Source organism: Coregonus clupeaformis, unplaced genomic scaffold (assembly GCF_020615455.1).
Source record: "Coregonus clupeaformis isolate EN_2021a unplaced genomic scaffold, ASM2061545v1 scaf0107, whole genome shotgun sequence".
NCBI classification, from domain to species: Eukaryota; Metazoa; Chordata; class Actinopteri; order Salmoniformes; family Salmonidae; genus Coregonus; species Coregonus clupeaformis.
Window position 1 is genome coordinate 6,470 of NW_025533562.1, and position 12,910 is coordinate 19,379.

The following is a 12,910-nucleotide window of genomic DNA, read 5'->3' on the forward strand; positions in this document are numbered from 1 at the left end:
ACAAATTCAAAAATATGAAGAACAACTAAAATGATCTCAGTTCCAACAAGTATCAGTGTGTGTGTGTTCAGTCCTGTTTGCTGGCCTTCTACCTGGGTAGTATGTGTGGGCGCGCACGTTGGATAACTTTCTTATCTGCATTCCAATGATCCAATGAAGAAAAGGGGTTGGAACCGGTTCAGGGAACAGAACAGAAAACCAGAAAATAATGACATTTTTCAAGGAACAGAACCAGAACTGAGAACGAAAGTAATCTATACAGAATCATTATTTTAAAAGCATGGGAACCGGTTAATAACGCATTTTACCTTCCTGGCATTTTTTTCCTGTCCCACAAAAAAATGCAACAAAAAACGCCTATGCAAAGCCCTCCCTGTCACTCAGAAACTTACTCCAGTGTCTGCCTGCCTGCCAGCTGAAAATCTTTGCCAGTGTGTGTGTTTAGGCTACCTGCCCCTCCCTCCGAAGCATGCATAGTCTACTGTAGCTACTGACGTTACAGGCGTGATTCAGAAATTAGGGAGAGAGATTTTTTATTGGAGAACAATGGATGAACTATTTCAATGCTAGTTAAGAATACTATAGTTATCATGTTTCACATTGGATTTATTAACTACGAACAGGTAAGACATTTTTTATTTTAAGTCTGGTGCCGCTCTGCACACACAAGCTTGTTAGCTAGCTAGCCTGTTAGCTAGCTCTGGTCTAGCTCTCAAAAACTCTAGGCGGCATTATGTGTAATGTAATGGAAATGAGAGTCATGATCAAGGGCTAGCTCTGGTCCAATGTAAGTTAAGCCAAAACTCTCTGAAGTACAAAGACATTCAAAGTTCCTTCATAGAAGCTGCTCCTCCGTAGGTATAATTCTGTAGGCCTAATTCAGATAATGCATGTCATAACAACAAGTTGCCCAGCGCTCCTCACCCGAAACATTTCTGACGCATGTCGCACCCTACACTACACTAGTCTGTCCAATGCATGTACAGTACATAGCTTGCCCACTCCATAGCAAGCTGCTCTATCCATTGGTGAAGTAATTTAACGTTGAACTAAATGTAAAAAAAGAAAAGTTACATCAAATCACATTTTATTTGTCACATGCGCTGAATACAACAGGTCTAGACCTTACCGTGAGATGCTTACTTACAAGCCCTTAACCAACAATGCAGTTTTAAGAAAATATAGTTAAGAAAATATTTACTAAATAAACTTAAAAAATAAATAAAACGGAAATCATTAAAATAACAATAATGAGGCTATATACAAGGGGTACCGGTACCGAGTCAATGTGCGGGGGTACAGGTTAGTCGAGGTAATTTGTACATGTAGGTAAGGGTACAGTGACTATGCATAGATAATAAACAGCGAGTAGCAGCAGGGGGGGTCAATGCAAATAGTCCAGGTGGCCATGTTCAGCAGTCTTATGGCTTTGGGGTAGAAGCTGTTAAGGAGCCTTTTGGACCTACTGTAGACTTGGCACTCCGGTACCGCTTGTCGTGCGGTAGCAGAGAGAACAGTCTATGATTTGGGTGACTGGAGTGTTTGACCAGTTTATGGGCCTTCCTCTGACACCGCCTAGTATATAGGTCCTGGATGGCAGGAAGCTTGGCCCCAGTGATGTACTGGGCCGTACGCACTACCCTCTGTAGCGCCTTACGGTCGGATGCCGAGCAGTTGCCATACCAGGCGGTGATGCAACCGGTCAGGATGCTCTCGATGGTGCAGCTGTAGAACTATTTGAGCATCTGGGGACCCACGCCAAATATGTTCTGTCTCCTGAGGGGGGAAAGGCATTGTCGTGCCCTCTTCACGACTTTCTTGGTGTGTTTGGACCATGATAGTTTGTTGGTGATGTGGACAACAAGGACTTGAAACTCTCGACCCGCTCCACTACAGCACCGTCGATGTGGATGTGGGCGTGTTCGGCCCTCCTTTTCCTGTAGTCCACGATCATCTCCTTTGTCTTGCTCACGTTGAGTGAGAGGTTGTTGTCCTGGCACCACACTGCCAGGTCTCTGATGTCCTCCCTATAGGCTGTCTCATCGTTGTCTGTGATCAGGCCTACCACCGTTGTGTCGTCAGCAAACGTAATGATGGTGTTGGAGTCGTGCTTGGCCACGCAGTCGTGGGTGAACAGGGAGTACAGGAGGGGACTGAGCACGCACCCCTGAGGGGCACCCGTGTTGAGGATTTACGTGGCAGATGTGTTGTTGCCTACCCTTACCACCTGGGGGCGGCATGTCAGGAAGTCCAGGATCCAGTTGCAGAGGGAGGTGTTTAGTCCCAGGGTCCTTAGCTTAGTGATGAGCTTTGTGGGCACTATGGTGTTGAACGCTGAGCTGTAGTCAATGAACAAGTGTTCCTTTTGTCTAGGTGGGAAAGGGCAGTGTGGAGTGCGATTGAGATTGCGTCATCTGTGGATCTGTTGGGGCGGTATGCGAATTGTAGTGAGTCTAGGGTTTCCGGGATGATGGTGTTGATGTGAGCCATGACCAGCCTTTCAAAGCACTTCATGGCTACCGACGTGAGTGCTATGGGGCGGTAGTCATTTAGGCAGGTTACCTTCGCTTTCTTGGGCACAGGGACTATGGTGGTCTGCTTGAAACATGTAGGTATTACAGACTCGGTCAGGGAGAGGCTGAAAATCTCAGTAAAACACTTGCCAGTTGGTCCGCGCATGCTCTGAGTACACGTCCTGGTAATCCTTCTAGCCCCGCGGCCTTGTGAATGTTGACCTGTTTAAAGGTCTTGCTCACATCGGCTACGGAGAGCGTGATCACACAGTAATCCGTAACAGCTGGTGCTCTCATGCATGCTTCAGTGTTGCTTGCCTCGAAGCGAGCATAAAGGCATTTCGCCCGTCTGGTAGGCTCACGTCACTGGGCAGCTCGCAGCTGGGTTTCCCTTTGTAGTCCGTAATAGTTTGTAAGCCCTGCCACATCCGAGAAGCGTCGGAGCTGTTGTAGCAGGATTCAATCTTTCAGAGGTTTAAAAAGGAACAGGAATGAACGATGTAAACCATTACTTTTTTGGGGTTAGAACCGGTTCAGAACTTTATTTTGCTGGTCGGAACAGTGGAACGGAACAAAAAAAAGATATAGTTCTGTTCAGAACGAAACGATTGGAAAATAATTTTTGTTCCAACCCCTGATGAAGAAGCGTGTTCCAGATGGAAAGGATGAATTGATGAAGGATGAAGCAGTATGCAGTGCAGCTTGCACACGTCTATCGAGTCAAATGGGTGTTGGTAACTCGCCGTTCTTTGGGATCGGAGAATCAGCGTCGCTTGGATCTCAGAATCACCCAATCTGAGTCACCACACGGATTTTGACAAAAATAAAACAAACTTGAAACACTGTGCTGTTGATAAACACTTGCTGTCGTAAAACAAACTTAAAACTTGTAAAAAATAATATTGCTCAAATTCACTTTTCGATCAGTGGTTAGCTGTGTTGTGGGGTTTTGACTAGATAGTATACAGTTTATGTCAGAATTAACCAGAATTGACTCCACATCGCTCCGGAATCCACATCACTCCGGCCAAACTGACATTTCTTCTCCATGAGGAGTCTGGATTTGCCTCCCTTGCCTACGATTTCTAGAATGCGCATACATTCTGACTGTTCTAATTGGTCCCAGAAACCGATGGGTTGGGCCAGAGCCAGTTTGTTAGAGACAATCCAATCGCTGATTAATTTATTTTGTACAACGCCTGTCATTTTGAAGTCGCACAAAATACTTCTAGGATGGCAGATTCCGACTGAATGTACTGTATGTAGCGATCGATACAGCAGCGGAATTAAATTCAGGGTGAGTCGTCAGGCAAGGTTAGGAGAACTTACGCAGCAGGATAGGATAATTCATGTAGCAGGTTAGGAGAATTAGGTTAAGATTAGGAAAACGGGTTAGGGTTAGCTAAAATACAAACATTTCCACTTTTGACGTCAATTTGAAATAAGCTTTATTCTATCTAGCCATGACAGTGATGAGGTAATTTTCTATTAGCTTGTAATGGTATCTGCCGCTGTTTGTCACGAACTGCTAGAACAGGGGTTCCCAAACTTTCTTGCCACACAACCCCACTTTGATATAAGAACATTTTTGTGACCCCACCATGTGAAAAAAGTGATGTAATCAACAGCCAATATTTACTTATTTGTTTGGCGCTATGACATTCTATTACAAATCAGTCTGATAATATTTTTAACAGTATTTCAATCGGAAGTATGGTTTGAAGTGACTGAAATGCTTCAGAAAGGTATTGGGAAGTTCAAGAAAACATCAAGGAATATCAGGCAATAATCGTGTATGATCTTCTGTGTAGAAAAGAACATCATCATTGGTTTGAATTATGATGTTCTTATTATAAATTATATTCTTCAAAAATCAATGTAATTAATTTATCAATCCAAAAATGTAGCAACTGCTGATTGCCCCTTGAATCAAGCCAATTGGTTTTATAAATACCTTTTTACATCAGCAATTGTCACAAAGTGCTTTACAGATACCCAGCCTAAAACCCCAAGGAGCAAGCAATGCAGAAGTAGATGCTAAGTGACCACCCTAGAAAGAAGGAACCAAAGAGGAAGCGGTTTCTAAGTGGTGGCTAGTCCTCTTCTGGTCGTACAGGGTAGAGATAAAGAGTACATGTGGCCATTAAGGCCAGATTGTTTTTCAGTTCATGGTGTGCATACTTGGCAGGCTGATAACCAGAACAGGATGGAGCACATAAAAAGACGTTCAGACGTTGATAGATGACCAGCAGGATTTGAACCATAATGGCTATAGAGGGTGTAAACACTTCCAAATTGCTTTTCATAATTCAGGAAAACTATGAATTTGAATTTGTGATAAATGAGTTTAGCTACTGACCTATCTGTTCACTTCACATACAGTATCAGCCCAAGAGCCCACGCCTGTAATGAGGGGCATTATTCAAAACTAATTTGTCAGCTTCAACCAATATTTCAAAGCGCAGTATTTGGCCGTGTGGGTTTTTGTCCTAAACCTAATCTCTCTTGGACAGACTAAGTAAAATAAATGGTATCATAACGTCTGTCAAAAGACTGATGCGACGACTAAAGTGCACAGTACTTCCGGTGCTTTGGTTTTACATCACTGGTTATTTGGATGTTTTAGGATTGGGTGATGGTAGTACTTAAAGTGGGTACGGGGATTTCAAGCAAGGATTTCAAACGGAAATGTTTCGTTATGGGGGTGGGCTCTGGCTGAGAGTTTAGGAGGGTGGAGATTTCTCTAGTCTCGTTAGTAGAATTTTCTCATTCACCTCCCTCTAGAACCTAATCGAGCATCTGACGCATTTACACAAGATTTTAGTTCTGGGATTCCGAGGTTATCCTAAACCCACCCATTTTTTCAGAGAGAACGCTGATTGGACTGACCATTTTCTAACTTCAAACATAAATATTGGAGAAAGGTCAGACTGATACGTGAAGTGAGCTCTCTTTATTGAATAACATCACAGCCCATTTATTTTTCCTTTAGAAGAGCTCTTAAAAACAGTATCAACAATGGTGAGTGTCTTATGAGGGGTGAGGGGGTAATAAGAGGGAGTGTGATAAGACGTAAGGCTGGAGGGAGCTTCTTGTCTCCCCCTCTAGGTAGCGATATTGCCAGCATGCTTAAGACTGAAGCCTCCACCGGTGAAGCGTGGACCGTCGCTGCGCTGGGGCAGGATCACCGACTGTCCCACCTGGGCCAGGCTCCTCTCTTTCTCCCTGCAGACACACAGGAGAGTTCCAGGAAATTGAACATTTCACACAGACACATGCAGACGCATTTCAGAGTTGCTCCATCCACAGTGACCATCCTCCTCAGTGAATTTCATACAAATAAAAATGGTAAAACATTTAAAAAGTTATCCTTTTTAGATAAAACTATAGTAAATATATTCACGTCACCAAATAATTGATTAAAACACACTGTTTTGCAATTAATGTCTACAGTAGCCTCAACAGCACTCTGTAGGGTAGCACCATGGTGTAGCTGGAGGACAGCTAGCTTCTGTCCTGCTCTTGGTACATTGACTTCAATACAAAACCTAGGAGGCTCTTGGTTCTCACCCCCTTCCATAGACTTACACAGTAATTATGGCAACTTCCAGAGGACGTCCTCCAACCTATCAGAGCTCTTGCAGCATGAACTGACATGTTGTCCACCCAATCAAAGGATCAGAGAATGAATCTAGTACTGAAAGCATTAGCTACAGCTAGCTAGCACTGCAGTGCATAAAATGTGGTGAGTAGTTGACTCAAAGAGAGAGAAAGACAATACTTTAACAGTTTTGAACAAATTAATTTCTTCAAAAATTAAGGAGAAGCAAGAGAGAGAGAGATTGTCTTTTTTTTCACTTTCAGTTTCACTTACTTAGCTAGCAAATGCAGCTAGCTGGTTTAGCCTACTTAAACTCCCTGCTCAAACAGAGGGATGCTATGATAGCTAGCTGGCTATGACTATCAAACACAACACTGGAACTCTTCCAAATCAAGGTAAGCGTTTGGTTTTATTAATTTACTACCACCGGGGCCTGCCGGTGTAACTGCTAAACTGCTTACTGACTATACACTGTAACATTACTGCATGATTACTAACGCATTAGTTTTATTAGCTATGTTGACTAGGATGTTACTTTAGCTAATATGATGACAACAATGTAGGCTGTGTGTAGCGGTTATGATATGGTTTGGCTTGGAAAGGTTTTTTCGCCTGGTCACATACAGCTGATGTGTTGTGCATTGAAGTCCACAAACGAAGGGAAAAGGTGAGAGGAGGAGAGCGCATAGGAATACAATGTGAGAAGGAATACAATGTGGCTGCTATGAAAGTGAACTGTGTTTAAGCATGATCAGGGGTGTATTCATTCTGCCGATTCTGTTCATAAACATTTCTTAAACGGAAGCAAACGGAACGAAACATGGATAAACATACCTCAATTTGTCCAATAGAAACTCACGTTTGCAACTATTGGACTAATGATTACACCCTAGATCAGCTAGATGCAGGCAAGAGTGTGCAAGGCAGTATTGAATGTGTCACTGTCTGTCAATGTGTCACTATCTGTCACCTCAAATTTTTCTCTCGACCTGTGTGCACCTACGTTGTAAACTTTAATTCATAGGCTAGGTTGTAGCAACCTCATGATGGGTATAGGGAAAACTCTAGTATCACGTAGTAGCCTAAACCTATCGATGTTAGGGGTGAATGGAATATGAATGATAGTCATCCAATATGCTGTAATAGAAATAAGGCCATGCTCATGAAAAAAATTATAAACGGCACTGACCACGACTGGATTTGAGGTATAATTTATGGTATGTCTGAAGCCATCACTGATCACCCACCTCACATTGAAGGTAATCTTCAATTAGGATCACGCATTCGCACACACTCATTTTCGCAACCCTTGTACATAGGGCTGGGCCATACGGCCTAAAAATCTTATGGGCGATTCACAATATATATCGACGTTTTTAAAAATGTTTTCTCTAAATAAGCGTTGTTGTACAATTAAAGGTAAAATACACTGCATTTCAAACAGTCAACAATAATCTAATGAATTCAGGGCTTGTGAAATTATAACTAGGCTAAATACAGTGAGGGAAAAAAGTATTTGATCCCCTGCTGATTTTATACGTTTGCCCACTGACAAAGAAATGATCAGTCTATAATTTTAATGGTAGGTTTATTTGAACAGTGAGAGACAGAATAACAACAAAGAAATCCAGAAAAACGCATGTCAAAATTGTTAAAAATAGATTTGCATTTTGTACGTTTGCCCACTGACTGTCACGGTTTCGGCCGAGGCTGCCTCTCTCCCTTGTTCGGGCAGGTTTCGGCGTTCGTCGTCTCCGGAATTCTAGCTGCCACCGTTGCATGTTCCATGTTTCCTGTTTGATTAGTTTTGTCTGTTAGCCACACCTGTCTTGTGTTATGTCTCATTAAGCACCCTATTTAGTTTCCTTGTTGTTAGTGTAGTGTTGTGTGTAATTGTTTCGTGTCAGGTGTTTGTGCGTTACCCGTGTTTCGGCACGCCAGTTACGATTTATCTTCCTCCTCGGTTGAGGAGAGTTTTTGCGCCCTGTGTTTGTGCGCTCGTGTTTGACGCCTGTGTGCGTCTGTTGGCCTCTGGCCGTGTTTGGATTATTTTGCACTCGCTAGTAAAGTCTTGTTGGACTGTACATCTGCTTCTGCGCCTGATTCCACACCTCACCATTTCTAACACCGTGACAGAATTACACACCGCGGCTAGGTGCTGGGGATGGCCTCCTAGGGAGGATGACGACAGGTCCCGCACTGGGGATTCCCTCCAGGTGAGTAGGCGCCCCACTCACCCAGAGCTCACTGTTGCCCATTTTTGGATGCCTGTGCGTTTTCCACAGGTAGCACCTCATTCCCAGCATAAGGCGCTGGTAGATTCAGGCGCGGCTGGGAATTTTATTGATAAAAAGTTTTGTTTAGCGTTAGGGATTCCCCTTATTCCGGTTGATGTTCCTTTCCCCGTTCATGCCCTAGATAGTCGTCCGTTGGGTACGGGCTTAATCAGGAGGTCACGGCGCCACTTAGGATGTGTGCGCAGGGGGGATCATCAGGAGATGATTCAGCTGTTCCTGATTGACTCTCCTGCGTATCCGGTGGTGCTGGGCATGCCCTGGTTGAGTACCCATAACCCAGCTATTTCGTGGCAGGAGAGGGCTCTGATGGAGTGGTCTGCTCAGTGTGTGGGTAGATGTTTGGGCGTTTCCGTAGGGGCTACCTCGGTGGAGAGTCCAAACCAGGTGCCCGCATTGCACGTTCCCCCTGAGTATGGGGATTTGGCTATTGCGTTTAGTAAGGCGAGGGCGACGCGGTTGCCACCCCATAGGCAGGGAGATTGTGCGATAGACCTCCAGGCAGGAGCTGCGCTCCCACGGAGCCATGTGTATCCTCTGTCTCAGGAGGAGAAGAAAGCTATGGAGATTTACATAGACGAATCTCTGAGACAAGGATACATACGGCCTTCCACTTCCCCTGCGTCCTCGAGTTTCTTTTTGTGAAGAAAAAGGATGGTGGTTTGCGCCCGTGCATCGATTACCGTGGTCTCAATCAGATTACGGTGAAGTACAGTTATCCACTCCCGCTGATTGCGACCATGACTGAGTCGTTGCATGGGGCGCGTTTCTTCACTAAATTAGATCTCCGGAGCGCGTACAACTTGGTGCGCATCAGGGAGGGTGATGAATGGAAGACAGCCTTTAGTACCACCTCGGGCCATTACGAGTATCTGGTCATGCCATACGGGTTGATGAACGCTCCGTCAGTTTTCCAATCATTCGTGGATGAGATCTTCAGGGACATGCAGGGGCAGGGGGTGGTTGTGTACATTGATGACATTCTCGTGTACTCGCCTACCCGTGTCGAGCATGTGGCCCTGGTGCGTAGAGTGTTGCGGAGGCTGGTGGAGCACGACCTGTATGTGAAGGCAGAGAAGTGTCTGTTTTTCCAGGAGTCGGTCTCCTTTTTGGGTTATCAGTTGTCTGCGTCAGGGGTGAAGATGGAGGTAGACCGGGTGTCGGCCGTGCGTAATTGGCAAACACCAACCACTGTGAAGGAGGTGCAGCAGTTTTTGGGGTTTGCAAATTACTACAGGAGGTTTATCCGGGGGTTTTGGACAGGTGGCAGCTCCCATCACGTCTCTTTTGAAGGGGGGTCCGGTGCGTCTGCAGTGGTCGGCCGAGGCGGACAGGGCGTTTGGGAGGCTGAAGGACCTGTTTACCTCGGCCCCGGTGCTGGCGCATCCGGATCCCCTCTTTGCCGTTCCAGGTAGAGGTGGACGCGTCAGAGGCCGGTTTAGGAGCCGTGCTTTCACAACGGTCTGGCGCGCCACCTAAACTCCGCCCCTGTGCTTTTTATTCTAAGAAGCTCAGTCCGGCGGAGCGGAACTATGACGTAGGGGACAGGGAGCTGTTAGCCGTGGTACAGGCTCTAAAGGTGTGGAGGCACTGGCTTGAGGGGGCTCAACACCCTTTCCTCATTTTGACGGACCACCGTAACCTGGAGTACATCCGGGGCGGCGAGGAGGCTGAACCCTCGCCAGGCAAGATGGAGTATGTTCTTGACCAGGTTCACTTTTAAGATCACGTACATCCCTGGGTCACAGAATGGTAAGGCAGATGCGCTGTCTCGGCGGTATGACACGGAGGAGAGGTCCGTGGAGCCCACTCCCATACTGCCTGAGTCGTGTCTGGTGGCACCGGTAGTGTGGGAGGTCGATGCTGAACTCGAGCGGGCGTTACGCACCGACCCTAGTCCACCACAGTGCCCGGAGGGTCGGAAGTACGTTCCGCTCGAGGTTCGGGATCGATTGATCTATTGGGCTCACACGTCACCCTCCTCTGGACATCCGGGTATCGGCCGGACAGTGCACTGTCTTAGTGCCAAGTACTGGTGGCCCACGTTGGCAAGGGATGTGAGGGTTTATGTTTCCTCCTGCTCGGTGTGCGCCCAGTGTAAGGCGCCTAGACATCTGCCTAGGGGTAAGTTGCTACCCCTGCCCGTTCCACAACGACCATGGTCCCACCTCTCTGTGGACTTTATAACAGACCTTCCCCTCTCCCAAGGGAATACTACCATCCTGGTCGTTGTGGACCGGTTCTCTAAGGCCTGTCGTTTGCTCCCCATGCCGGGTCTTCCTACTGCCCTACAAACTGCCGAGGCACTGTTCACCCATGTGTTCCGGCACTACGGGGTACCCGAGGACATTGTGGCTGATCGGGGTCCCCAATTCACCTCCAGAGTCTGGAGAGCGTTTATGGAGCGGTTGGGGGTCTCGGTGAGCCTCACCTCGGGGTACCACCCGGAGAGTAATGGGCAGGTGGAACGCGTAAACCAGGATGTGGGTAGGTTTCTCAGAACATACTGCCAGGACCGGCCGGAGGAGTGGTCAAGGTACGTTCCCTGGGCCGAGATGGCCCAGAATTCCCTACGCCATTCCTCCACTAACCTAACTCCATTTCAATGTGTGTTAGGTTACCAGCCGGTTCTGGCACCCTGGCAGCAGAGCCAGATCGAGGCTCCTGCGGTGGATGAGTGGGCGCGGCGCTCGGAGGAGACTTGGAACGCTGCACACGTCCACCTGCAGCGGGCCCTCCGACGTCAGAAGGCGAGCGCTGATCTCCACCGCAGTGAGGGACCGGTGTACGCACCTGGTGATCGAGTCTGGCTCTCTACCAGAAACCTGCCCCTCCGCCTGCCCTGTCGGAAACTGGGTCGGCGGTTTGTAGGGCCATTTAAAGTCCTGAGAAGGTTGAACGAGGTATGTTATAGATTACAGCTACCTGTGGAGTATAAGTGTATTAACCCCTCGTTCCATGTGTCCCTTCTCAGGCCGGTGGTAGCAGGCCCGCTCCAAGAAAATGAGATAGGGGAGACTCCCCCGCCCCCATTGGACATCGAGGGGCACCGGCGTACTCCGTGAGGTCCATCTTGGATTCGAGACGTCGGATGGGGGTCTCCAGTATCTAGTGGAGTGGGAGGGGTACGGTCCGGAGGAGCGGTGCTGGGTGCCGAGGAGAGACATTTTGGACCCGTCGCTCCTGACGGAATTCCATCGGGGGTATCCGACGCGCCCTGCTCCACGTCCTCCGGGTCGTCCCCGAGGCCGGAGTCGGCGCACGTCTGGAGCCGCGCGTCAAGGGGGGGGTACTGTCACGGTTTCGGCCGAGGCTGCCTCTCTCCCTTGTTCGGGCAGGTTTCGGCGTTCGATCGTCTCGAATTCTAGCTGCCACCGTTGCATGTTCCATGTTTCCTGTTTGATTAGTTTTGTCTGTTAGCCACACCTGTCTTGTGTTATGTCTCATTAAGCACCCTATTTAGTTTCCTTGTTGTTAGTGTAGTGTTGTGTGTAATTGTTTCGTGTCAGGTGTTTGTGCGTTACCCGTGTTTCGGTACGCCAGTTACGATTTATCTTCCTCCTCGGTTGAGGAGAGTTTTTGCGCCCTGTGTTTGTGCGCTCGTGTTTGACGCCTGTGTGCGTCTGTTGGCCTCTGGCCGTGTTTGGATTATTTTGCACTCGCTAGTAAAGTCTTGTTGGACTGTACATCTGCTTCTGCGCCTGATTCCACACCTCACCATTTCTAACACCGTGACACTGACAAAGAAATGATCAGTCTTTAATTTTAATGGTAGGTTTATTTGAACAGTGAGAGACAGAATATCAACAACAAAAAATCCAGAAAAACGCATGTCAGAAATGTTATAAATTGATTTGCATTTTAATGAGGGAAATAAGTATTTGACCCCCTCTCAATCAGAAAGTTTTTTCTGGCTCCCATTGTGTCTTTTATACAGGTAACGAGCTGAGATTAGGACCACACTCTTAAAGGGAGTGCTCCTAATCTCAGTTTGTTACCTGTATAAAAGACACCTATCCACAGAAGCAATCAATCAATCAGATTCCAAATTCTCCACCATGGCCAAGACCAAAGAGCTCTCCAAGGATATCAGGGACAATATTGTAGACCTACACAAGGCTGGAATGGGCTACAAGACCATCGCCAAGCAGCTTGGTGAGAAGGTGACAACAGTTGGTGTGATTATTCGCAAATGGAAGAAACACCAAAAGAACTGTCAATCTCCCTCGGCCTGGGGCTCCATGCAAGATCTCACCTCGTGGAGTTCCAATGATCATGAGAACGGTGAGGAATCAGCCCAGAACTACACGGGAGGATCTTGTCAATGATCTCAAGGCAGCTGGGACCATAGTCACCAAGAAAACAATTGGTAACACACTACGCCGTGAAGGACTGAAATCCTGCAGCGCCCGCAAGGTCCCTCTGCTCAATGATTCAGGGGAGAACTGGGTGAAAGTGTTGTGGTCCGATGAGACCAAAATCGAGCTCTTTGGCATCAACTC

The 12,910-nt window shown here is 47.1% G+C and overlaps 1 protein-coding gene across 1 annotated transcript in view; it reads right to left on the reverse strand.

Moving 5' to 3' along the window:
• Window positions 1–5,444: 5,444 nt before the first annotated feature.
• LOC123483403 (cilia- and flagella-associated protein 58-like) overlaps window positions 5,445–12,910 on the reverse strand; it is a 36,457-nt gene continuing 28,991 nt past the window's right edge. Inside the window, exon 18 of the mRNA XM_045213386.1 lies at window positions 5,445–5,738. Within this exon, the coding sequence (XP_045069321.1) occupies window positions 5,618–5,738 (121 nt within the window). The 3' untranslated portion in view covers window positions 5,445–5,617. The remainder of the gene's footprint in view (window positions 5,739–12,910) is intronic.